This window comes from Mugil cephalus, chromosome 4 (genome assembly GCF_022458985.1).
Source record: "Mugil cephalus isolate CIBA_MC_2020 chromosome 4, CIBA_Mcephalus_1.1, whole genome shotgun sequence".
Lineage (NCBI taxonomy): Eukaryota > Metazoa > Chordata > Actinopteri > Mugiliformes > Mugilidae > Mugil > Mugil cephalus.
Window position 1 is genome coordinate 624,147 of NC_061773.1, and position 25,795 is coordinate 649,941.

The following is a 25,795-nucleotide window of genomic DNA, read 5'->3' on the forward strand; positions in this document are numbered from 1 at the left end:
CCCAATGATAGCTGTTATAAGCTCCAGCCAATGGCGGTTCTGGGGCGGGGGGCAGCGGGGGCCAGTGCCCCGTAACTCTGAGTCCAGACCCTATCCAGATCAATTAGTCTACTATGCAATTAAAATTGTTGAAATTGTAAACACTGTTATTAGTTTTATTTATCCCTTGTCTGAATGAAGCATATGGCTTTTTTTCCTGGGTTGCATGTGTCCCTCTAACACAAAAACCGGCCCCAACCTGGCCCCCCCATTAAAAGTGGTCTAGAACCGCCACTGGCTTCAGCCCCTCCAGTTAAACCATCCAGCCACCACCCAGCCAGTCAAGTCTGTGCATTCCAGGCGGTAAACATCACATCTCTACAGATAGATAATTAGGGGTTAGAGGCAAATTGCACATGAATAGATGGTAGAAAGAAAAAGAAAGACAGCGACACATGTAGAGAAAACAAAGTAGGAGAAACAGGCAAATTATTAAGAAGTGTTGAGATTTATTATGTGTAATAATTTGATTGAGACTGTTGAATCAAGATGTAAAACAGAAAAGTATAAATTCAAGCTTCTCCTCCCTTTATTTTATTTGTCTGAAGTTGAGCACTTTTTATTTATTTTCTGTTATTTTGAAATGCAACTGATTTTTATTCGGTTAATGACAGAATATTAAAAATGTCTGTAGCTGTGCGTATATATATTGTTTTCTGGTCACTGTTTCTTGACTTGTTCTGCTGCAGCATTTGAATTTCAATCAATTTCGATCAGTAAAGTATCATCTTATCTATCATATCTAATATGTTCAGTTCTGTTGGTACGCGTGTCGTACTTAACAATATTGTCAAAAAGTTTTCTAACTCTACTCAACTGATTTGATTTGACACAGTAAGGTATTGATAACATGCTACTGGGCTCCTTTCAAATATATCACACTAAATATTAAAGACATTATGAATTCTAGACCTTTTCTCCAAGATTTATTATCTAGCTGGACCTCTTTGAAAATGGTCTGTACGTAGAGTCTGCACTGTAGGGGGCTACTCCGGTAAAAGCATTTATAGCTGTGCGCTAGTGTCTCTGAATTGTCCTGTATCAACTAACTTGTCAGCTGTGGTGAGTTTTTTTTTTTTTTGTATATTTTACACAGTGGGCAAGACTTAAAATGATCAACAGTAGCTTTTCACTTTTTACAGTTCACTGTTCACTGTTCCTGTCTCCTTCCCCATTTCCCAGTTTAAACTCCCCACTTCATCTCCCGCGACCAAAACTATTAAAGTCACAACAGCAACGACCACAACAGCTGCCCCGACAACCACCACTATGACAACCATCATGACTCCTCCCATAATGATGACGACAACTACTGCCACAACAGTAACAACGGCAGCCCCCGTCACGGTAGCAGACACCCAGAAGCCAACGACGCCTGCCACACCCACTGCTCCATGTATTATGACCTCCAGCCCCAAACTGACAGACCTGTCCACCACTCTGCCCCCTCAGCCTGCCAGCACCTGGCTACCCACCACACTGCCACTCCCAGAGGTCACTAGGAGCATAGAAGAAGAAACTGAAGCGGAGGAGGTAGTTGTAGTCACTCAAGGTAACTCTAAAGTCACACCCAGTGTTGATGTTGTTGTGGCAGCAGCAGAGTTGATGCCCTTCACTGTGGCTGATGGACATCTGGTCTCTGTGCCTCTCGTGATCCCGGGCTCCTCACTCCCGGACTTGATGACAGAGTCTCCCCTTAGTGACAACCAGGAAGCTCAGGGAGATCTGATGCAAGCGGAGCCTCCCACCCTGGCATCATCTGGCTTCTCCCTGCCCACACCTTTCCCTGTGGGTGAACCAGCTGATTCTGATCCCTCTCTTTACATGGACCGTACCCAGACTCCCATGCTGCTCCCCCGACATGACTCGGGGACTGAGAACCTTGACTCTGAAGTGCTCCTCTGGCCAGAAGAAGTGGAGAGCCATGCCGACTGGGCTGACCAGTTGGAAAACGACACAGCTACTTTTTCAGCTGCCACCGTGCTCTCAGGTGATGGTGAGGTAGACCACAGTCCCCTGTCCTTCCCCAAGCTACTGGACACTGAGTCAGAGTTGGACTATCAGTATGATTCAGCTGATGCCTTCCTCCCGGTGAGTTCAGCTGCCTCCGTTCTCCTCGTCCTCCTTCTTCTACTTCTTGAGAAAGCTCCAGCAGCCTCCCAGTGTACCCAACTCCTCTATACCTCGGGAAAAAAAGCTCAAAACATCTCTCCAGTCTCTTCTTCTTTCCTTGCTCTTCCTCTTTTTTCCCAACCCCTGCGTTGTTGTTTCCTTTCATTGTGTGTTCTGATAGCAGATGCTTCGCCTTATTGTGTGACCTGATTTATCAGATTTACAGCTCGGTATTGCTCATTTAAATTGAACATTTAGCTTTCTCTGAGGGTTCTGTACGTGACTGACTAGGTTCAGGTATCAATATACTGACTGATGTTAATCTCGGATACAACAATCATTTTTTGATCAAAGTAAAGGGTAGCTAACAATGCAATGGTTAGAGATTTAAATATTTAATCACAGCAATGCTAATACAAGATTTTGTGACTGAAGCAAAGTCTGAGGTCCTGTTCACATCTGGTCTTACCATATTCTGAGTGACTTGTGTTCACACCTTAATTAGTTTTTTTTAAGTCTTAAAATCAATCACTACATCTGTCTTGAGCCACAATTTGGGATTAAATCACAGTTCTGCACTGTGTTTATCTGACAGACTGACAAAAGTTCAGTAGCATCATGACACAGACAGGAGGAATTAGTCAGCAAAAGACTCAAAAATAAAATAAAAATTTGGTAAATGTATAAAAAGTATATATAAAATCTACATGTATATAGAAGTGCAGCACCTGTTCATTCTGATTCTTTCTCTGGTGGTAGTTTTTTAGTGTTAGCCCCTCAAAACCAATATTAAAACAAGGCAAATGGGATAGAATACAATAGAATAGAATACAATGGAACAGAATTTATTATTGTGCCTTTCCACAACCACAGCTAATAATATTAATGCAACTGTTTCTAGCTTGGTGGCTTTATAAGTTACTTGTCAAATTGCATTGATTAAATTCAGTTCAGTTTTATTTATATAGTGTCAACAACATCAACAGTAGTAACTCCATTTTTAATAGGAAGAAACGTCGAGCAGCACCCAGCTCATATGGGGCTTGAGGGCAGCCGGATGAGAGGCTACTTCATTGGATTGTCAGGAACCTTTGTGTGTGTGTGTGTGTGTGTGTGTGTGTGTATTGAACAACAGGGGGACGAGGGCTCCTATGTCACCTGGGGTTCCTCAGCTTGCCCCTGTGTGGAAAAGGTCCAGGGTTCATCACTTCTCCCTGTCAAAGTGGAGAGGAAGATCACTTTATTAGCCCGCAACCTGCACCTCTATCAGGTACAACACACACACACCATTCAACACATCACAGCAATGAGTCTTGGTCTTGATCAGTGATCTGTTTACCGACCACGTGTCTTTGTTGGCCCAGGACACAGACCTGGACTACGAGTGTGTCTTGGTCATTGAGGGCCAGACGGTGGTGGTGGACGCATACGTGGAGGTGGATGACGGTAGTCCGTCGAACTTTGACATCACATGTCAACTACACCAGGTCTGATAATGATTTATTACAGCATTTTATCATTAGATGTTCAGGGGATATGTAGGGAGTAATAGCTGGGGAAATCATACAGCATTTTCCATTCTATTCTATTTTCAATTATATTATTTGAATTGCTTGATGACGTCTAGAGCACAGGACAGGTGGGCCACCGTCCCATATTGGACCTTGACGTGGTGTTTTATGTATTTTAATGTGTGTCGCTTTTATAGTCTTAATGGTAGACTAATTACATGAGATTTAAGCCATCCCACTTGAAACCACTGTGTCAATCAACTCTGTTCATTGCGACTCTACAGACAGATGAGAGAATTGGAGGCAAGAAAAAGAAAGACAGTGATACATGTTTCGGTTGTTAAGAAGTGTTACAAATTTATTATCTGGAAAATCAGTTGTGAAATGTGAAATTCAACCTCCCCCTTCCTTTATGTTATTTGAAGCTAGTCATTCCTTGTTCATTTTCTGTTATTTTGAAATGCAGCTGTTTTTTATTCAGTTAACGATAGAATATTCAACACAGTGGTGTGAAAAGGTGTTGCCCTCCTTCCTGATTTCTTATTGTTGTGCATGTTTGGCACACTTAAATATTTCAGATAATCAAACAAATTTAAATACAAGACAAAGATAACACAAATAAACTTAAAATTAAACTTCAATTAAACTTTTCATTATTAAGGGAAAACTAAATCAGAACCTAGATGGCCCTTTGTTAAAAATTGTTTGTAACCCTTGTTAAAACCTAACTGACGCACCTGAATTCAGTTTCTCTAGCCACACTCAGGCCTGATTAGCTTTGCAAGCTAGCAGGAGTGTGATCTGTTTGATGACCAGAAAACTGTGTCCAGGTGTTCGGTTGATCTGTCACGTTCTTAAAAGTTAATTCATCCTCACTGGTATGAACAGATTGTCACCACAGAGGCACTCGCTGAGCACTTTTTTCGTAACACCTGTACAGTCTAAGGTCCGTTTCATAGTCAACGCGAGCGACTCAATGACACAACACAAAGCAGTGCATTGGCCACCATCATGCGTCACTGTGTCAAAAAATGTGCAGGCAGATTTTTCGACAAATGCAATCACTAATGCATGTAATACAATCCATTGCTGTTGGAGGCAATGAATGCTGTTATGAACCCATCAACCACTTTGTTATTCAACAATAATCATAATGGAAGAGGTGGAGAAAATACCCAAGCTTGTATGGGCACACCCACTGCACATCCCTACTCTCATACAAAATTGACACAGAATGCATGGATAGAAATTGCTGTCGCGATGGGAAAGAGCGTAGAAAGAGTCAAAAAAGACTGGAAAAAGTGTGAGGGACAAATCCAGTAGGGCACATAAACAGCATAACAGCAAACAGACAACATAACAGACAAAGCAGAAAGAAAACCAAATTTTTGTGTCCAAAAATGAGTCAGTGGTAGTAAAATGTATCTCTACTCCTTTCTCACTTATTTATAAATAAAGACGAAAACTAAATACAGCATTAAATAAATCAAGATGACTCACAATAAAATAATGTACTCCTCAGTAGATATTTTTTGATATTTTTGACTTCACCTCAGAGCTGTTTATAGAGATAATAATATCTCAACAAACAGCTCTCTTGCTACCCCCTGGTGTGTGAGCAGTGTATCACAGTTCACGTATGACCCGTGCATCCAATGTTTACACTTTAAACGGACATGCGTTGCTTGCGCATCTTGCGTCGTGTGCTTGTGTTTCTCGTGCTGCTTGTGCTGAGTATGAACTGGGCCTAATGCTGTAAGTTCTTCTGCTGTAAAGTCGTGTGTGAAATGAGTAGAGTTATACTGAATTGAACCATTGTTAATTGTCCAGTACACATACTCTGCTCCAGTGGAGGAATATAATGCCATGGTATATGTGAAGAGGAGGGATACCTTCCATGTGGACAGTTCTCCTGATCTGCACGGTGAGTTCAGTTTTTTTTTTTGTTGTTGTTGTTTATTTGTTGGTTTTAAATATTGCTCTTCCATCAGGGAGCATTTTTCCCCAAAGTTTCCAGAAAACAGTACATCCAAAAGGCATTTAAAAGAAACAGAAAGAAAACTTTTTAACTGATGAGCCTCTGTCCATTCTGTCCTCAGTGACTCTATACAACTGCTCGGTGGGTCGGTCTGACTGCAGCCGCTGCCACACGGCCGATCAGAAGTATGGTTGTGTGTGGTGTGGTGGTCCACTGGCCAGGTGCTTGTATTCAACCTCCTGCAGCGAACGTGTACAACAGACTTGCCCCGCCCCAGTCATCCATTCTGTGAGTACTGACCTTTGACCTCTCCACCTTGGGAACCTAGTACATGCATAAGAAAGTCCAATGAATGGATGGATCATTAACCCTTTATAGGGCACTCGATGAAAGACCCTAGCGCGGGGGCTATTCAACTAACGGCCTAACTAACTGGTCCATCCTCCATTCTGAACCGGCCCGGGGTGAATATGTAAACTCCACATAGGAACGCCCTGACCCGGAGTGAAACCCAGGACCTGAACCACTGTGCCACTCTTTGCCTCACTGCTTTTCAACAGCTTGACACATGACCTCATATCAACCACAATATTCTGCCCTAGCTCAGTCATGGAAGTGCAGTGTTTCTCAATTTCCGGTCCTCGGGACCCACTGCCCTGCATGTTTTCCATATTTCCCTCCTCCACTACACCTGATTCAAATGATCAGCTCGTCCTCAATCTCTGCAGTGACCTGATATTTTTTGAATCAGGTGTGTTGGAGGAGGGAAACATCGAAAACATGCACGGCCGTGGGTCCCGAGGACCGGAATTAAGAAACACTGCAGAAATGTAATTTTTCTCATTAGTGCAAAAGGCAGATTTTTAAAAAGCTGAAGCTGGTTATGTTTCTCTTTATTTCTTGCACAAAAAGCCAACTGGTGCTGTTTATAGAATTTCCATAAAATTATGAATAAATATGTGGCGCTTTTAGTCAATTCAATCTGAGAGTAATAGTACAGTAATAGTAATAGCGTGTCCAGCCCACAAACCTAACCTTCCTACATTATGGCCCACAACAAGAGAACCCTAGAGTGTTGTTGTAGAACATAAGAAGACAATTTTCTTTCATTTTCATGTAGAAAATCAAGGGCAATTAAGTTACTATATATCGTTCCTTCCCTTCTTAAGTGGTAAACAAATGTGTATTTAGACCATTATAACAAAAGTACTGATTCAGGCACTTGTCAACGTACACATTATCACACGAGACAGCATTAGGCCACTTCTTCATGGTACCTAATAAAGCAGTTAAGCTCAGCATTCATGCAGAGCTGGACCAACCTAGCAGACCACATATGCCCTGAGAATGTCTCCTTGATCTTCTCTGCTGGCTGCATGAAAACCACATGCTTCTAAACCTCACAGAGAGGCACAGGGTGCAATTTAAAATGTGTGTAGAAGTTACCAAATGGAGTTACCAATATGTCCCAGGTTTATTTTTTTTTAATTTTTTTTAAGTCAAAGGAAATAAACGCTTCAAAATTGCCTGTAGGTGTGAATGTGTGGTGGTCTTCAAGGGCAAATCACAATGGCAAAAGTGAAACAACAACTGCAAATCAGAAAACACAACAGCATAAGTGCATAAGTAAGGGATGGTTAAGCCAGCCCTAACTATAAACTTTGTCAAAAAGGAAAGTCTTAAGCCTGACCTAAGTAGAGATGGTGGCTGCCTCCCGAACCCAAATTGGGAGCTGGTTCCACAAGAGAGGAGCCTGATAGCTGAAGGCTCTACCTCCCATTCTACTTTTAGAAACTCTAGGAACCACAAGTAGACCTGCACTTTGAGATCGTTTGGAATCAATTGGAGGCTTTTTAAAGAACTAATTGGCCAGACAGTAATGAGTTACAATAATCCAGCCTGGAAAACACAAATGCATGAACTAGTTTTTCCACATCACTCTGAGAGAGGATTTTCCTAATTTTGATATTACGAAGGTGAAAGAAAGCTGTCCTGGTCACCTGCTTTATGTAAGAATTAAAGGACACATCCTGGTCAAATATAACACCAAGGTTTTTCACAGTAGTACTGGAGGCCACAGCAATGCGATCCAACGATACCAGGTGTTTAGATAATGAATCTCTGACATGTTTAGAGCCAAATACAATGACTTCTGTTTTGTCTGAGTTTAAAAGTAGAAAATTACAGGTCATCCAAGCCTTTATGTATTTAAGGCATGCTTGGAGTTTAACCAGCTCATTAGTTTAATCTGGTTTCATGGATGAATATAGCTGGGTATCATCTGCATAGCAATGGAAGTTTATGCCATGCTTTCTAATAATATTTCTTAAGGGAAGCATGTATAATGTGAATAATATTGGTCCTAGCACAGGACCCTGAGGAACTCCATAACTTGCTTTGGTATATATAGAAGAATTGTTGTTTACATAGACAAACTGGAATCTGTCTGACAGATATCATTCAAACCAGTCTAATGCAGTTCCTGTAATCTTGATTGCACTTTCAAGTCTCTGTAGTAGAATACTGTGATCAATAGTGTCAAATGCAGCACTGAGATCTAGCAGGACAAGTATAGAGACAAGTTGATGAGTTTCTTTAGTTATAACATGATCATCAACTCTGCTCTGACCATCACCTTCAAAGATGAAGGTGATGGTCTACTTATGGAAACTCCTTGGATGCCGCTCCGAACAACTGGATGGGGTGATCAAACGCTGTCCTGGTGAGCAGAGAGCAGATTGGACAGTCATGCAGATCTGGACCTCAGAGTCAGCTACAGCTGGAATTTTTCTCAGCGTTATGTAGACAAAGCGAACAACTGTGAAGTTGCCCTGCAGCATAGTCTGATGGCGTGTGTTGAAAATTGGTTGTCAGTGATGGAATTGAAAAGTACTTCCGATAGCCGGTCAAAAATGTCTTCAAAAATATCATTAATGCGTGACTGTGTTGATAGTTAAAATAAAATTCAGCTTCTACTTTGAAAAAGTTGTGGGTTAAATGTGGCGAGAATAATTCAAAAATAAAACTTAAACATGGCAACTGGCGGGCAATAAAAACCTTGAGTTAAAGTAAAAAGTATCATGAAGACAAAAACGACTAAGAAGAGAGAGTCAAGAGAGTCAATATCCTAATTCATGTAAGTAAATAATAATAGTAAACAACGCTTACTAGCTAAGGAAAGGTAGATCATATTTGGGCTAGGCTAACCAGTCTTGCTTTGTATAATATAGACTATTAAAACGCTATAACAGTAATACTTCAAATTCATACTTAAGTTCAAATTACATCCCAAAGACATTTCTTTAACTGGCCTCTGGATGGCAGTGTGGCTCCATGGTAGAGACTTGTGATTAAAAATACTTTCATCTATCTATCTGTCAAATTTTGAGCCAGAAAAACGAACAACACTGTAAATTGACACAAAAATGCTATGTTTTATGGTCTCAGAAGTCTGTCCTTTCTATCATTGACTGTCCGGCGAAGTGACCTTCCTGGTGGGTCAAGGAAGAAATAAAATGTTCTCCTACATGTATTTCACTATTCATAAATAACTGTGCGGGCTGCTTATGCTCCACCTCGACATGACCCCCATGTCCATATTTGGAGTATGTCCACGTTTAGCACTTCAACCGTGTGTAATGCATAAGCTTTAGTAGATCAGAAAGTATTTACTGTTGGATAGAAACCTTGTTTTTTCTAACTAGGGCAACGAATTCATGAAAAAAAAAACACAAGTTGAAATATGGAGATAAAAGGTTTCACCACAGCATTGCATCACTATTAATGGGAAAGTCTAGGCTAGAATTATAAATCTGGTAAGGAATCTGGTTATTAATACAAAACCGTTCAGGTTAACTGTTTTAACACTTGATATAACCTGTCAACTCTGATTCTAATTTCCAGTATTTATGACCTAAAAATTAAACTAGACTAAAACTTTGACTTTTCATCAACTAAAATGATCACATATAGGTAGAGTGTGTTGTTTATGTGTTTATGAACATAAGGGGTTAGCGATTCAATCCCTGGAATGTGCCCCCAGTTGCTCCAAGTGCGTGGCACTAGTGTGTGAATGAGTGTGTGCTTGTGTGAGCAACTGCCATAAACATACAACGTACCTGACATAAACATACTTCATGTACTTATGTATACTTTATTTATATGATAGACCAACAAAAAGTAGCACAAAATAGAACAAAGCAGAACAAAAACAGTAACAGTAGAACAAAAATTATATATGGTTTTTAAAATTTTAGACAAACATAAATCTGAAAAGTGTGGTGTTCAGCTTGTATTCAGCCCCTTGTACTCTGATACCCCTAAATACAATCCAGTGCAATCAATTGGCTTCAAAAGTCACCTAATTAGTAAATTGACTCCACCTGTATGTAATTTACTCATAGTATAAATACACCTGTTCTGTAAAGACCTCAGTGGTTTGTTGTGGAGAAGTTTAAAGCAGGGTTAAGTTATTAAAAAAAATATCCCAAGCTTTGAACATCTCAAGGACCACTGTTCAATCCATCATCCAAAAATGGAAAAAGTATGGCGCAAACCTACTAAGACATGGCCATCCACCTAAACTGACAGAGCGAGTGAGGAGAGCACTGGTCAGAGAAGCAGCCAAGAGCCAACTCATGTGGGAGAATCTGTCCACAGGACAGAGTTGTGCACTCCACAAATCTGGCCTTTATGGAAGAGTGGCAAGAAGAAAGCCACTGAAAGAAAGACATAAGAAGTCCCATTTGCAGTTTGCAACAAACCATGAAGGGGACACCACAAACATGTGGAAGAAGGTGCTTTGGTCAGATAAGATCAAAACTGGCTTTTTGGCCAAAATGCAAAGCGCTATGTGTGGCAGAAAACTAACACTGCTCTTCACCCTGAACACAACATCCCCATTATGAAACATCAACTTTGAATCATGGTCAAAGTTGATGGGAAAATGGATGGAGCTAAAAACAGGGCAATCCTGGAAGAAAACCTGTTGGAGGCTGCAAAAGACTTAAGACTGGGAAGGAGATTCATCCTTCAGCAAGACAATGACCCTTAACATAAAGCCAGTGCTACAATGGAATGGTTTAGATCAAAGAATATTCATGTGTTAGAATGGCCCAGTCAAAGTCCAGACCTAAATCCCATTGACATCTGTGGCAGGACTTGAAAATTGCTGTTCACAAACGCTCTTCATCCAATCTGGCTGGGCTTGAGCTATTTTACAAAGAAGAATGGGCAGAACTTTCGGTGTCTAGGTGTGCAAAGCTGGTAGAGACATACCCCAAAAGAAATGCAGCTGTAATTGCAGTGAAAGGTGGCCCTACAAAGTAGTGATACAGGGGGGGGCTGAATTCAAATGCACGCCACACTTTGCAGATTTATATTTGCTTAAAATTTTAAAAACCATATATCATTTTTGTTCCACTTCACAATTATGTGCTACTTTTTGTTGGTCTATCATATAAAATCTCAACTAAATACATTCAAGTTTGTGATTGTAAGGTCACATAATGTGAAAAAGTTCAAGAGGTATGAATACTTTTTCAAGGCACTGCATACATGCACAGTTAGCTTCTCTTCTGCTAATATTGCAGCGTGTGTCTGGGATTTCACCTAGGGACTGAATAGGCTCTTGGCCAACTGTAGGGAACCTGGCAGAGTCGGTGTGTAATATGTGGCATCATGATTGGCACAGCAGCAATAGGAGTGGGTCCTATTGTGTACAGGAGGCTTAGATTGACGGGTCTTGAGTGTGAAATGGTGGTTGTTGACACAGTTCCTGTATGGCTGAATGAGTGAAGTGCCTCCATTTATCCTTTACTAAAATATGTTGGATTCATGTTAACATTTATTTAAAGAGGTTTTAATTTGTGGGGGAAAATAAACAAACAATATCTAAAAATTTCTAAGATATTGGGAAGGTTTCCCAGGCTGCAGTACCTCCACGGGCCACCAAGGAGTCACGGACCACCTGTTGAAGACCCGTGACTGAGAATACAATTTATTTTATTGTATAAGAGCATCTAGCCCCATGATGACCCCTTCCGTAAATAAAGCTGTCCAGCATACAAAACCGAATACAGAAGAATACTTCCCTGCTATACTCATACACACTGATAAGCATGCTTACGACCAATTTAGAATCACTAGTTAACCTAACAAGCATCTCTTTGGAGGACACACAAGCACCCGCAAATAAACACATGCAAAACACCTAAATGGAGGCCTTGTTTTTTTTCTTATTACCATAAAAACCAAACAAAAATACTCTCATTTTCACAAATCATCACTAATAAGACAGAATCATCTGGTTTTATCTGAGGTGATGGTGAAGTATTTCCTTGAGATAGTGAGATAGTTTGAGATAGTGGAATATAAGTACAGAAAGTTCATTGTAAAAATGTCAATATCATGCATTGTAAAGTCTTCAAATCATATGCAACAGCTATCGCTGAACAACTTAATAATTTAACCGAGTTTATGAATGTTTATTTGTAGTGTATTTGATTTACATTAAAGCTTACTTCCCATGTTTCTCAATGTCCACCACATTTCTAGTTTAAAAACTTACAGAACCAACCTAGCCTAGATTCTTACTTATCTTCCATCTTGAAATTTCAAATTCCTTCAGATCGAGCCCCTCTCCGGGCTGTTGGATGGAGGCACCATGGTGACCATCTCTGGCTCCAACCTGGGCCAGAAGGCTGAAGACATCCTCCAATCTGTGACAGTAGCCGGTGTGCCCTGCACGGTCATTCCCAGTCTATACGAGGTCTCTTCCAGGTACAGACCAACATAATGCTGCCTTTTTTTTTCTTTTTTTTTTTTGCAGTCTTTCACAATACTGTATTCCATTATTAAGAGCCACAACAATGATGTCTGCTTCACTCTTGCCAGGATTGTGTGCAAGACCAGACCAAGTGGAGGAGAGATGGTGGGCCATGTATCTGTGAAAGTGAGTGGAGGAGAGTATGGCCTGTCCAGCCAGACATTCAGCTACCAGGTATATGAAATTTAAATTGAGTACAGTTGATTCAACTAGATTTCTGTCTGTGAAACCTGGGTCGATGGGGAAGAAGAGGGATGAAAGGAATCTTAGTGGAATGACAAGGTTACAGGGAGCAGAGGTACAGAATGTGCAGGACTGAACGTATTTAGCATCAATGGTCTAGAGCAATGGGGAGGATGGCATCGTATGTTGTATGGTTTATAGACAGTGATTTTGGAGGAGGAAGAGCTGGAGGTTGCAGAATTGAAGATGTTGAGGTTTCTTCTGGGCTTGATTAGGATGGATAGGATTAGGAATGAGTACATTAGAGAGACTGAGCTGAGAGCTGAGACAAGCCTATACTTTATTTGTTATGCATACCTATTGTTATATTAGTGAAATGCACACATGCTTTAATGTAGCAGAACATTTACAATTCAGATAAATGTTTCACTCGACAAATGAGTCATTATTCTCACTCACTCCAAATACCTACATACTATACTTAAAATAGCAGAAAGATGACCTGACACTTTCTGTATTATCTGCTTCATTCTGTCTTAAGATTTGTATCTTCTGGCACCTGGTAAACAGTTTCTAGTTATGATTTTGATTTTTGACAGGTTCAACTTGTAAATTTCAACATGCATAAAGAGTCTGAGTGTTAGATGTAAACAATACTCGTCTTTCATTGTGATGTCTGTGGGGTTCATTCCATTTGTTCTTCTTTTGACTGTTCTTAATGCTGCTTGCTGACTCATTGTCAGTTGTAGAATTAATTAGGGGTGATTAGACACTTCCCTTGGCATCTGCTTTTTCACAGTACTGTAAAAGACATTATTAAGCACAGCTGGTTTACTTTCGACATGTTTCTTCTTCTCAGGACCCATTTGTGATGGGTGTATCACCTGAAAGAGGCCCTAAAGCCGGGGGAACATCCCTGACCATCACCGGCCAGAACCTGCTGACAGGCCGCCCATCTGACCTGGCTGTCACTGTGGGTGGGGTTCCCTGTAACATGTGAGTCACAGGCACTGATGGTTTCACTGGTCTGTAGTTGATGTGACTGATTTAGTTGATAAGAGTTCTTTGTTTAGCGTGTCCACACCAAAACTGACTGACTGTCCTTTGATGTCCTTATTTCATCTTTTCTGAATGTGTCTCTCATGTGTGCTTCCCCATCTTCTGTTCTTCTCAGTGTGTCACATGTGCAGTGGTCCAGTGTTCACTGTGTGACGGGCATCAGTAATAAGACGGGAGATCACCGGGTCACCCTACATTATGGCAGCAGTCAGCGTCACCTCCACACGACGGCCTATCGCTATACTCACAACCCTAACATCACCCATGCCACACCTGCCAAGAGCTTCCTTGGGTAACCTTGGACTTGGATAGACTTTATTGATCCACAACGGAAATTGTTTGGTCACAGTAGCTCAGTTGCACATAAAAAAACTGTAGTACAACCACCAGCAGTTATTTATTTTATTTTTTTAAAAAATTGGTGTTAGACAGTTTAAAGTAGATTCATATTAATCAAATTAAAATAAAATAAAGAAATATACAAAATTTGCATATGTACAAATCTACAAGAAATAGAAGTAAATACACACTATAGAAAGGGTGCAAGGTGCAGGTGTTTATTTTGAAAAGCTTTAAATTCGAGGTGTATCTGGCTGACTATTTTATGACTGTTTTTTTCTTTTTAAGCGGTGGTCGACTCATCTATGTCTCAGGCCACAACCTGGATGTGGTGCAGGAGCCCCGCATGGTGGTGACCGTCTCTCCCTTTGAGTCCATGAACCACAACAAAAGCAGGAAGCAGAGGAGGAGGAGGAGGAAGAAGAGGAGCAGTGTACAGCAGAGGAACAACACAGAGGTGACACCAGGAAGGCTGGCTAGAATGGTTCCTGACCATACCTGCTCTGGAGATCCACTCTGTTCCGTGAAACAGGTGTGTTTGTGTGTTCAGCTTATCAGAGATTATGTGATCGAGCTTCTACTTCTTTTACTTTTTTAAAGCAGTTTACTCTTTCACTGCCAGCATTGCTTTGCTGTTAACCTTAGGAAATTTCAGGCTTCAGTTTTCATTATTACACATGAATAAAAAATTCAACTTTTCTCTTTTCAGTTCATGGAGCGATGTGAGGTGAACTCCTCCTCCCTCATTTTGTGTCGCTCTCCAATGGTTGACTCCTCCATCTGGGGTTCCAAGGTCACAGTACAGTTTCTGTTGGACAACCTGTGCTTTGACTTCAGCAGATTGAACTCACAGGTCTTCAGCTATGAACCCAACCCCAAACTACAGCCCCTCAACCAGCAGGACCCCCAGAAGGCCTACCGCTACAACCCAGGAAGCTTTATCCAGCTGGAGGTCAGAGAGCCAGTCATAAACAGAACTGTATTTAGCTGTTTTACGGAATCCAGCAATGTTGGGAGTGTGTCAGATATTACACCCCATCATTCTTATGGGTTTAAGTGTGGAGGTCTGACAGACTGAAACCCACAATCAGACTCTATGGTAAAGCTGTTGTAATACTAAAAATTTGGAGTGCACCTGGGTTCTTGTAGCACCGCAGCTGTATTCTGTTGTAGAGAAAGAATCGGTTACCTATCTGAATGTAATACAAGTTCAATAGCTGATTAGTCCTGCTCTTTATCTCACGCCTATTTCATCCACAACATGGACATTGACAGGCAGAGTAAATAACATTGACCATTTTGTTTCTAAGTGTTCTGCTCGGAAACTTTTGGACACAGCATTGGTTCGTGTAGATGTTATTTAGACTTGTACCCCCCACTTAGACCAGGCTAGACACCCCCACCCCCAGGAATGGTCATAATTTTATGTCTGATTGGTGTATACTGTGTAAAATACATTGGATCAATAACAATACTGTGTTTTGTTTTTTTGTATTCCTGTAAACGTACCTAGAAATGACCTACAGTGTATACTAGCTGATCTAAACTAAAAGGATTTCTGTGTGTTCTCAGGGAGAAAACCTGGACCTAGCCATCACTAAAGAGGAGGTTTTGGTGTTGGTTGGGGAGGGGGTCTGTGCTGTGAAGACCCTGACCAGAAACCATTTGTATTGTGAGCCACCACCACAGCAACCAGCTCAGGGACCCAATGGGAAGAAACAAGAGGGCTCTGACAGTCTGCCAGAATTCACTGTGAGTTCACTACTTCAACTTTAAAACACCATAGAGAAGTCTCACAGACACATTAGCATTGGATTCATCAAACAGCTGTTAAAAAGTATAAAATCTTTACTATTTAACAAAATGTGATTGTTTGTGTGTTTCAGGTCCAAATGGGCAACCTGAACTTTTCCCTTGGCAAGGTTCAGTATGACAACCTGAGCCTGTCCACCTTCCCTCTGGAGGCTCAGATTGGAGTTGGGGTTGGGGCCTCTATTGTGGCCCTCATCGTTCTCATCATCGTGCTAATATACAGGTCAGTTGGTAGACTGTGTGTTCATTTTGTAGTTGAGTTCGCTAAGCTCATGGTACCTTGTGGAGGTTTGGGCCACTAGTAATACCATGCAACAAGGTTTTGATAAAACCACTTTGCTTTTATCATTTAATTATCATCCTGCATACACAAATATGATTTTAAATGCTGTGAATGTGCAGCTTCTAAGTTTTGTGTCATGCCTCAAAATAAATCAATTTATTGCATGTAACCGACAACTACAGTGGTGGAAAAAAGTTTCTGGACACCCCACGTTGTGAAATATTGCATTCAGAATCACTCTTAGGTCTGCAAGTGAACTTCCTTTTAATACGGTCACAGACAAAATACTAAACAAGTCCTAAAACAGACATTAAAAACTTAAAAAATTGATTGGTTCCATAAAAATACATGAGAAATTTTGAGTACTGGGTCATTTTGGTACCAGTGATCCACTAATGAAGGCCATGCTTTTTCTGTTGCTGTGTTTTGTGTCTATATAAAGCCAGTACATTTGAAAGTTCTTCAGAAACAAAACTATGGCTAAGGCATCCAAGGGTTTCTTCAGCAAGAAATGACCACATGATCTGCATGTGCAGGGAAAACTGATGAATGAAATACCAGGAGCTCCCACAGTAGGGGTCAAACCAAACTGGTGTCCAGTGTTTAACCTGCACTGTATGTGGTCGACTTTTATAATGACTTAAGGTCCTACAAGCCTGTCAAGAAGTCTGTGATCAATGAGAGACAGAGGTTAGCCCGGCGTCATTGGGTCCGAGCACACAATAACTGGACAGTCAGGAATTTAAAGAAGATTCTGTGGTCAGTTTAGTCCAGTTTCCTGCCTTATCTTCCTCCTGCTAATGTGAGGGTACACAGAAGGCCAGGAGAAGCATTATCCCCAGCATGTATAGTACCTACTGTCAAAAATGGTGGAGGCAGTATCATGGTTTGGGGATACATGAGTGCTGCTGGTCTGTGATGGTACATTGAACTCTGACAAATATTGTGGCATTCTCCAAAACCACATGCTCCCTTCTGCACATGCAGTGTTCCATCAAGGTCTAAACTGGATGTTTCAACACTATAATGCTCATTGCCACACATCCAGGGCCAGTAGAACTTGGCTTCAGGTGCACAGTATCCAGAGGCTCAGGAACATGCCAGCCAGGATTCAAGCTCTACTGCGTACTAATGGCAGGAGTACTGAATATTAATTTGACAATCTCATTTTATCTCATCTTCTACAACCATTTAATCACTCACTAGGGTTGCTGGACAGATCACCAGCCTATCGCAGGGCTTTAATTTGATGATGTGATGGTTTATTTATTTTTTGTTCAGTTTTAAACACATTCTCTGTTATTTGTTGATTTTGATAAAATGCTGAGAAATGACATGGAACGGAATTTAGTTTAAAGAATTTAGTTTTGTTAGTTTTTATTGTAAATAAACAAAATAAATATCATTTGTATTTGTCTGTCTAATGCAGCCACATCTTTTGAAACAAAAAAAAGATTTGAGATTGTGTAAAATTTTAAGGGTGTCCAAAAACTTTTTTCCACCACTGTATGTGAGTCGGTTTAATAGCTTGATGGAGAAAATGACCTTTAAAGTTGCATGTCTGAAAGAAGCTTAACATTTCTCCAAGTAGTGAATGTGATGTCAGGGTAGTAAATTTTCAGTCATTGTTTCCATTGTGACCCAACATGATGTGATAAAACCCTGGTTCTTGCTGCCGGGCGTGTCAGGTCAAATTACATGAGTCGACCATTTTCACACTTTGTCCTGGATTTCCACTAATCCACTGTGAAACTGGTATCACTTGTCTTCTGCTCCTGCATGACCCCCCCATTCCCGTCTGTATTACCGCCTGTAAGGAGGAAGAGCAAACAGGCACTTAGGGACTACAAGAAGGTCCAAATCCAACTGGAAAATCTGGAGACCAGTGTGAGAGACCGCTGCAAGAAAGAGTTCACAGGTATAAAAGTTCACTCCCAAAATACGTTAATTAAAAAATACAGAGGTATGAAATACAGTTTCTCCTTGCATTAAGATCTGTGCGATCGGCTCACATAAAAGGTGTGTATTTCACCAATACGCAGTGAAATTACACTTGAGAGATCCGATTTCTGAGAGCCTTTTAAATATTATGTCTTTGTACCACACACTGCTCCGAAATACTTTAATCTGTACATATCTATTATTTTTTTCATGTTCTAAGTTAAGTTACGTATTTCCTCAATCATCGATGTCTTTATTTACCTTTATTACCAGAGATTACATTGCATATGGAAACTTCCAGAGTTTGAGGTATAATCTGAGTTTTGTGTAGGTCTAACTAATGTGAGGGTTTAGATCAATAAATAATAACTTAACATGTGAAGCCAAAGTCATGACGCAAACCCATAAAACAACTCTGTTCTCAGCAGACAGATGCTGTTAAAATATTCTGCTGTGCCCCAGAAGATGTCGGGGTTTATTTATATACAAACTGAGATTGGATTTGGAGACATTTATAATTGTCAAGACTGAACACATGTTCCTAAACCTGGCCACTTGTGATCAGATAGTCCAGATCGGATCTTAGTGCAAGGTCCAAGCAGGCCCATAGTCCCACTGTACTACATATACACTGACAAGACATACAAAACTACTGCTGCACTACTCTACTACTCTTAAAACATATGACAATACAGCATAACCAAAAGATACACAGAATCTACAAGTGGAACTTTGAGCTTTACGGCGATTGTACACTACTATTGATATATCCAACTACGCATGGTAACTCTAGGTCTCTCTCTAAGAGAGTACTCTAAGAGCTACCTATACCAGAATTTGAATGAATGAATACTGTTATTGGATACCACTGTACAGGCTATTTGTAGCAACAAACAACATTAACCTAGAGTGCATATCATTATTCTGTGATATATACAGCATGAGCATTATTTTTACTAGAATGGGTGATGATGATGGTTCTTAAGATGCATGTAGTACAAAATATATACACAAAAACTGTACAAGCCGAGCAAAGTTAACTGAGTAAAGAAGAAAAGGTTTCAGGAAACAAGAAGGGGAAATAGTTTGTTTTAAAACATCCACTTTGTTTTCTTGCCAGTCCTATGAAATGATCTCATTACAGTACACCTCCTGGATAAACTGTTCTCATATCCCACAGAGGAGTTTAATTTGTCTTCCAATGCTGTCCAGTGTCAATATTTACCAGCTTCCACATTCCAGCACAGTTCCCAGCAAGCACTGTGTTGAATTTTCTCAACACGAGAAGCTGCAGACAAAATAACTAGTAGTACTGTCTGACTTTTTGACGTGTTCATACTGTTCCTTTCTCCCTGGTCCAGACTTGATGACGGAGATGATGGACATGTCCAGTGATCTGGTGGGTTCAGGGATCCCATTCCTCGACTATCGGAAGTATGCTGAGCGTATTTTCTTCCCTGGCCACCGTGAGTCTCCACTGAGGCGAGACCTGGACATTCAGGAGTGTCGGCGGCAAACAGTGGAGCAAGGCCTCATTCAGCTGTCCAATCTTCTCAACAGTAAACTCTTCCTCACCAAGGTTAGCCATCCTTTACTGCCTTTACTATTACGACTAAAATGATTTGTGGTGGTAGATGGATATTTCTCCCTCTTCTTCTTTTCAATCTCAGTTCATTCATACCCTGGAGAGCCAACAGACTTTCTCCCCTAGAGACCGAGCCTATGTGGCATCCTTGCTGACTGTGGCACTTCATGGCAAACTCGAGTATTTCACAGACATCCTCAAGACTCTCTTGAACGACTTGGTGGAGCAGTACGTTGCCAAAAACCCCAAACTGATGCTGCGAAGGTAGGAAGACAAAGGAGATCACAGTGTGGTTGGAGGTTAAAATGTTCTAAAATGTTTGGTATTGTTGAAACTGTGTATGTGTGTGCACGTGTGTGTGTTCCTCTGCAGAACAGAGACGGTGGTGGAGAAACTGCTGAGCAATTGGATGTCCATCTGCCTCTATGCATTCCTCAGGGTCAGTTGACACATAGCAAAATAAAATGTACTTCACGTTACTTATGGTAGTTTGTTTTTCAAGTAGCATTTAACATGATGTTTGTGTGGAGAAGTTTAGAACTTGGTGGTAAAAATGTGTGTTAATGAGTCTTTGCTTCCCTGGATGTACTGTTGTCAAGGTACCCGTAACAATTTGTTCCATTAAAACTTTTTCATGAGTTCACCCTGTTCAGACCAAGAGGTACCATGATTAAGGTCATAGCTTTTGAAGAGAGTGCTGTCCCATCTTCACTACCTGTAGTCTGTTGGACAGGAAGCTTAGGATCCAGGAGCAGAGTGAGGGGTTAAGTCCCAGGTCACTCAGTTTAGCAGTCAGCCTGGGGAGATCCATTCCAACTGCTGTGATCAGTGAAATACACTACCGGTCAAAAGTTTTAGAACACCACACTTTTTCCATTTTTTTAAATTTTTTTTTGCTGAAAATTATTCAGTTTATTGTGTCATTCCACTCTGAAATAAAAGCATAGAACAAATGAGCAATTTGAGCTGAAAAAGAAACCATGTAATCAATTTACAGACAAAAATGTATTCTAAACTTTTTACTCATCAAAGTAGCCACCTTTGGCAGCTATAACAGCTGAACACACTCGAATCAAATATTCTTCTGAAAGTTCCTTGCAAGTCTGTTGCAGAAGTTCCCATTAATGTGTGGCACTTGTAGGCTGCTTGGCATTCACTCTTCTGTCCAGTTCATCCCAAACCAGCTCGACGGGGTTTAAGTCTGGAGACTGTGCTGGCTACTCCATGTTTTCAAGCTTACCATCTTGTTCTTTTTTCCTGAGGTACTTTTGGCATAGCTTGGACTTGTGTTTTGGGTCATTATCTTGCTGTAAGATGAACCTCTGACCAACTAGGTGCATACCAGAGGGTATTGCATGGTGCTTCAGAATGCAGTGGTAGCCGTTTTGGTTCAGGGTGCCGCTCACTCTGTACAAGTCACTGACCCTGGATCCAGCAAAACAGCCCCAAACCATCACACTTCCTTTACAGTTGAAACTGAGACTTGCTTACTACGACTACTATTAAGCTGTGCTTGAAGCTGTTGTCCTGTGAGCCGCCTATCACGCAAGCTGTTAACTCTCAGAAACTTGTCCTCTGATTCAGTTGTGGCTTTGGGTCTGCCAGATCGCTTCCTATCAGAGTTTCCCCCAGTTTCTGAGTGCCTTATGATGGTGAAGAAAACTGCACTCACTGACACCTTGACTTTCATTGCAATTTCCCTGTAGGAAAGACCTACATTTTTAAGTGATGGTGATAAGTAATGGTCTGTCTCTCTGCCATTGTTAATTGCCTTTTTCTTGCCATTTTTGTAGCAACACAATCCTTTCTGCAGTACAGTACTGTTCACCGGATGCTCATGAAGGTCTGGTACCATAGTGTGTTCCAACACTGCTTTTATGCAGACAGAGGGGATTGTAAGTAATCAAGAAAAGTTGGAACACCTGTAGGAATTAGTAGCACCAGCTTTCAAGGCTGATTCAACCTTCATTGCTGCAGAACAGCTTTAAATTGTTAACCCACTTCATGTTCTCTGAAAAAGGCCTTTTTGTATAATTGTGAAATGTACATTATTTTTCAGTCTTGGATAACCAAACCTTTTTTTTTAACCTCTGACTGTTCAGTACTTACCTTTGTACCATTTAAAGCTATTCTCTGTTCTTGCATGACTTGAATTGCAATAAATAACTGGAAATATTAAGGTGTTCTAAAACGTTTGACTGGTAGTGTATGTCCAGCTTTTCCTCAGAGCTTCAGTTTGTAGAATGACTGCAATGAACACAACGTTCTGAGCCACTGATTTAAAGATGGCATGAGCTCTTCAGTGTCACTTGCAGAGTGTGGTAGGCCAGTACTAATTAACTTCTTTGTGTGTGAGTAGGACTCAGCAGGGGAGTCTCTGTACATGCTGTTCAGGGCTATAAAGCACCAAGTGGATAAAGGACCGGTGGATGCTGTCACCAGCAAGGCCAAGTACACCCTCAATGACAACCGCCTACTGCGAGAGGACGTAGAGTACAAGACCCTGGTGAGGAGAACCTTAAAGTGAACATTCAGTTGCATCCACTGAAAGATTCCCATGACCTTTAGGAGACCCCCCCCATCCTCTTGTTCTTTAGACGCTGAATGTGTTGGTGCAGGGTGGTGGAATGAACGAGAGCCAGCCCCTGCCCTCCAAAGTGCTGGACTGTGACACCATCACACAGGTCAAAGAAAAGCTCCTGGATCAGGTGTATAAGGGCACATCCTTCTCCCACCGGCCCCACGCAGACTCACTGGACCTGGGTGAGAATCTACACACACAACTTGACACAGATCCAGGCGATACGACCTCTTAAAAGACAGGTGTGAACTCCCACAGGATGCATTGAGATCTGATCTCTGGGTCGCATGTGTCCACATTCATTTGGTAGTGTGAATATAATGTGTCCTGAGTCACATTAAAAAGCTCCTATACTCATTCGTTCAGATAAAAAACACACAGTCACTGTTCATTAATAATGAGAGGCTTTTAAAATATTCTGTTCCTATAGCTGGTAACTAACTAAACAAATCTAAATAAGAATTTACAAATTAAAGTGTTTAATATTGGTACATGAGCATGTTAATGCCAGTTCTGGACACATGTACCTAAAGCTGGTCACTTATGATTGGATAGCCCAGATCAGACCTTAATTCAAGGTCTGAGCAGACCCTGAATATAATAAAGGTTCTGGTGTAGTTCTGCCAGGGGCTACCTTTTATATTTGTTGAGCTGTGGTGCCCTCTACTGCAAGAAATAAAGGAAGAGTTTTCCTACCCATACTTATCAAGACTGTATTTGTTTGTGCACAGTGATGGTCTGGTGTTAGGGAAACCTAGATAAACTATGTGCTGTCATAGCATGTACACACACACAATGGGGTTGATGGTGTGCCGTCTGTCTCTTGTTAAGAGTGGAGGTCTGGAGTTGCTGGTCATCTCATCCTGTCAGATGAGGACTTGACATCTGTGGTTCAGGGCAACTGGAAACGGCTGAACACGCTGCAGCATTACAAGGTCAGACTTCTCAGCCATATGCAAGTTAGTTTGTCTTTCAGACTGGAAAAGGAAAACGTTGGCATGTGATTTATTTTCTGTTGCTCCCCAGGTCCCAGACGGTGCAACGGTAGCGTTGGTCCCACGTCATACGAAACACATTCACCATGACAACCATGACTACGTAGCTGGAGAGAGTGAGTTCCTAATCTAGATTCAATTTTAGGTTTATCAGTCTATGATTAGAAATGATTTCACTGCCTTTACCTTAATATATATATATATGTATATTTAATAAAAAGCAATTTTTTTCACTTAACTATCTTAATATTATTTTGAATTTAACGTAACATACATTCAAACACTTTTATAACAATATATATAGTAGTGTGAGAAAGTGTTGGCCCCCTTCATGATTTCTTTTTTTTTTTTTTGCATGTTTGTTACACCTAAATGTTTCAGATAATCAAAAAAAATCAACTTAAATATGAAACAAAGTTAACACAAGTACCTAGCTAGTCCTTCTCAGGATTGGCTGGCTGACCGAAATTACCCAAAGAGGGATGATGATGATGATCTCCAAGGCTTTTGGGAAAATACTCTGTGAACTTACGAGACAAAAGTTGAACTTTTGGAAGGTTTGAAAGGTGTGTTTCCCATTATATCTGACATAAAAGTAACACAACATTTCAAAAAAGGACTATCATACCAACAATGAGATGAAAGAAGTGTGATGTTCTGGGGCTGTTTTTTTGCTTCAGGACCTAGAAGACCTTCTGAATAAATGAAACAATGAATTCTGTTGTCTACCAAAAAATCCTGAAGGAAAATGTCCAGCCATCTCTTTATGACCTCAAGCTGAAGCAAACTTGGGTTCTGCAGCAGGGCAATGATCCAAAATACCAGGTTAAATTGTTACACAAGATATTCTCTCTCTCTTCACCAAATGGTAGGGGAAAGGTCCCACAGATAGGGCATAGAGTCATCCAACCTACAGCTCCTTTGTTATGACTAGTTAAATTCCAATGAGACTGACAGTCTGTCTCTCTAACAAGGTTGTCTCCATTCTAGGACAGGATCTAGTGTTTTGTTTTCCTTAAAATGAAAACCTTAATTTAAAAACTTCATTTTGAGTTTACTTGTGTTATCTTTGTCTTATATTTAAGTTTGTTTGATGAGCTGAAACATTTAGTTGTGACAAACAAAAATAAGAAAACAAGAAGGGTGCTAACACTTATTCACACCACTATAATTAAGAAAATGTTTCCACTGTGGCAGCTGAACGTGGATGAGGTCAGTGTTCGACAGAGGATCACAGTAAAGTTGTTGTTTGTGCAGAGACTCCAATGCTGGAGGATGCAGATGAAGGTGGAGTGAGGTTATGGCATCTGGTGAAAGCCAGTGAGGAGCCTGAGCTGCCTAAACACCGGAGAGGCAGCCTAAGGGAGAGAGAGAGAGCCAAAGCCATCCCTGAAATCTACTTGACCCGTCTGCTGTCCATGAAGGTACAAAACACACAACTGCCTCTATACTAAGGTTTTGCTGTAGTTGTTGTTGTTGTTTTTTTTTTTTATCCTTTTTGACCTGACAAAGAAGCCCTGGGCCCATTCAGATTAAATTGATCTCACTCTTTGGTTTGTATTCAATTTAATTTAATAAGCCAAAACCTTGTCAAATAAATTGCATAAATCATCAATTTGTCGTGTGTCAAGCTTATTAACACACAATTATCTAACAATCAGATTAAACTACAGCAAAAAAGGAGGGACTGCTGAGAAAAAAAACGATTAATAAAATGATGTGGTGACAATATATAAATACATTCAAAATAATACTAATAACACAAGATAATATAATAAATATATTATAAATATAATAAATGTTTCATATTAATGAAATAAATAAACAGCTTACTCTATAATTTGTACTTCAAACATTTTCACCCCTTATGTTCGACTCCCTCCAACTCCATGTTTCTCAGGGGACGCTGCAGAAGTTTGTAGATGACCTGTTCACAGTGATCCTCAGCACCAGCCGCCCTGTCCCGCTGGCTGTCAAATACTTCTTTGACCTGCTGGACGACCAGGCAGGACAACATGGCATCTCTGACCCAGAGACGATCCACATCTGGAAGACCAACAGGTACAGCATGGACCAGTCAAATGAGGAGCCGTGGAGACGGCTGACGTTATATAAAAAACAAAGCTGAGAAGGGCTCCAGAAGATGAAATATTACTGTCTCCTTGGTTTCTCCAGTCTTCCTCTGCGTTTCTGGATCAACATTGTGAAGAATCCTCAATTCATCTTTGACGTCCAGACTTCAGACCACGTGGATGCCGTTCTCTCCGTCATTGCCCAGACCTTCATGGACTCATGCACCATCGCGGAGCACAAGCTTGGGCGGGTGAGTAGTTTCTCTAGCTGAGCATAAAGACTGATCAAGGACTGTAAAGGTGAAGCCTCAGCGTCTCAATGTGAACTCGTTCTTCTTTCTCTTTTTTAACAGGATTCTCCCATCAACAAGCTGCTGTATGCCAGAGACATCCCCCGCTACAAACAGATGGTGGAAAGGTTGGCTCAGCTTTGGCTAAAACTTTATTTAAAATAGCTCCTCTACTAGCAATCGATGCAT

At 40.9% G+C, this 25,795-nt stretch overlaps 1 protein-coding gene across 2 annotated transcripts in view; it reads left to right on the forward strand.

The window, feature by feature from the left end:
- plxnb1b (plexin b1b) overlaps nucleotides 1-25,795 on the forward strand; it is a 143,469-nt gene that overhangs the window by 109,749 nt on the left and 7,925 nt on the right. For both annotated transcript variants that reach the window (XM_047582956.1, XM_047582957.1), the window contains exons 12-36: nucleotides 1,222-2,130; nucleotides 3,287-3,421; nucleotides 3,516-3,638; nucleotides 5,493-5,586; nucleotides 5,762-5,928; nucleotides 12,269-12,420; nucleotides 12,535-12,640; nucleotides 13,509-13,645; nucleotides 13,824-14,000; nucleotides 14,336-14,579; nucleotides 14,757-14,999; nucleotides 15,620-15,799; nucleotides 15,934-16,082; nucleotides 17,960-18,060; nucleotides 19,445-19,662; nucleotides 19,754-19,932; nucleotides 20,041-20,107; nucleotides 22,028-22,174; nucleotides 22,266-22,431; nucleotides 23,081-23,184; nucleotides 23,276-23,360; nucleotides 24,502-24,668; nucleotides 25,145-25,305; nucleotides 25,420-25,567; nucleotides 25,670-25,734. In XM_047582956.1, the coding sequence (XP_047438912.1) occupies nucleotides 1,222-2,130; nucleotides 3,287-3,421; nucleotides 3,516-3,638; nucleotides 5,493-5,586; nucleotides 5,762-5,928; nucleotides 12,269-12,420; nucleotides 12,535-12,640; nucleotides 13,509-13,645; nucleotides 13,824-14,000; nucleotides 14,336-14,579; nucleotides 14,757-14,999; nucleotides 15,620-15,799; nucleotides 15,934-16,082; nucleotides 17,960-18,060; nucleotides 19,445-19,662; nucleotides 19,754-19,932; nucleotides 20,041-20,107; nucleotides 22,028-22,174; nucleotides 22,266-22,431; nucleotides 23,081-23,184; nucleotides 23,276-23,360; nucleotides 24,502-24,668; nucleotides 25,145-25,305; nucleotides 25,420-25,567; nucleotides 25,670-25,734 (4,424 nt within the window). The remainder of the gene's footprint in view (nucleotides 1-1,221; nucleotides 2,131-3,286; nucleotides 3,422-3,515; nucleotides 3,639-5,492; nucleotides 5,587-5,761; nucleotides 5,929-12,268; nucleotides 12,421-12,534; nucleotides 12,641-13,508; nucleotides 13,646-13,823; nucleotides 14,001-14,335; nucleotides 14,580-14,756; nucleotides 15,000-15,619; nucleotides 15,800-15,933; nucleotides 16,083-17,959; nucleotides 18,061-19,444; nucleotides 19,663-19,753; nucleotides 19,933-20,040; nucleotides 20,108-22,027; nucleotides 22,175-22,265; nucleotides 22,432-23,080; nucleotides 23,185-23,275; nucleotides 23,361-24,501; nucleotides 24,669-25,144; nucleotides 25,306-25,419; nucleotides 25,568-25,669; nucleotides 25,735-25,795) is intronic.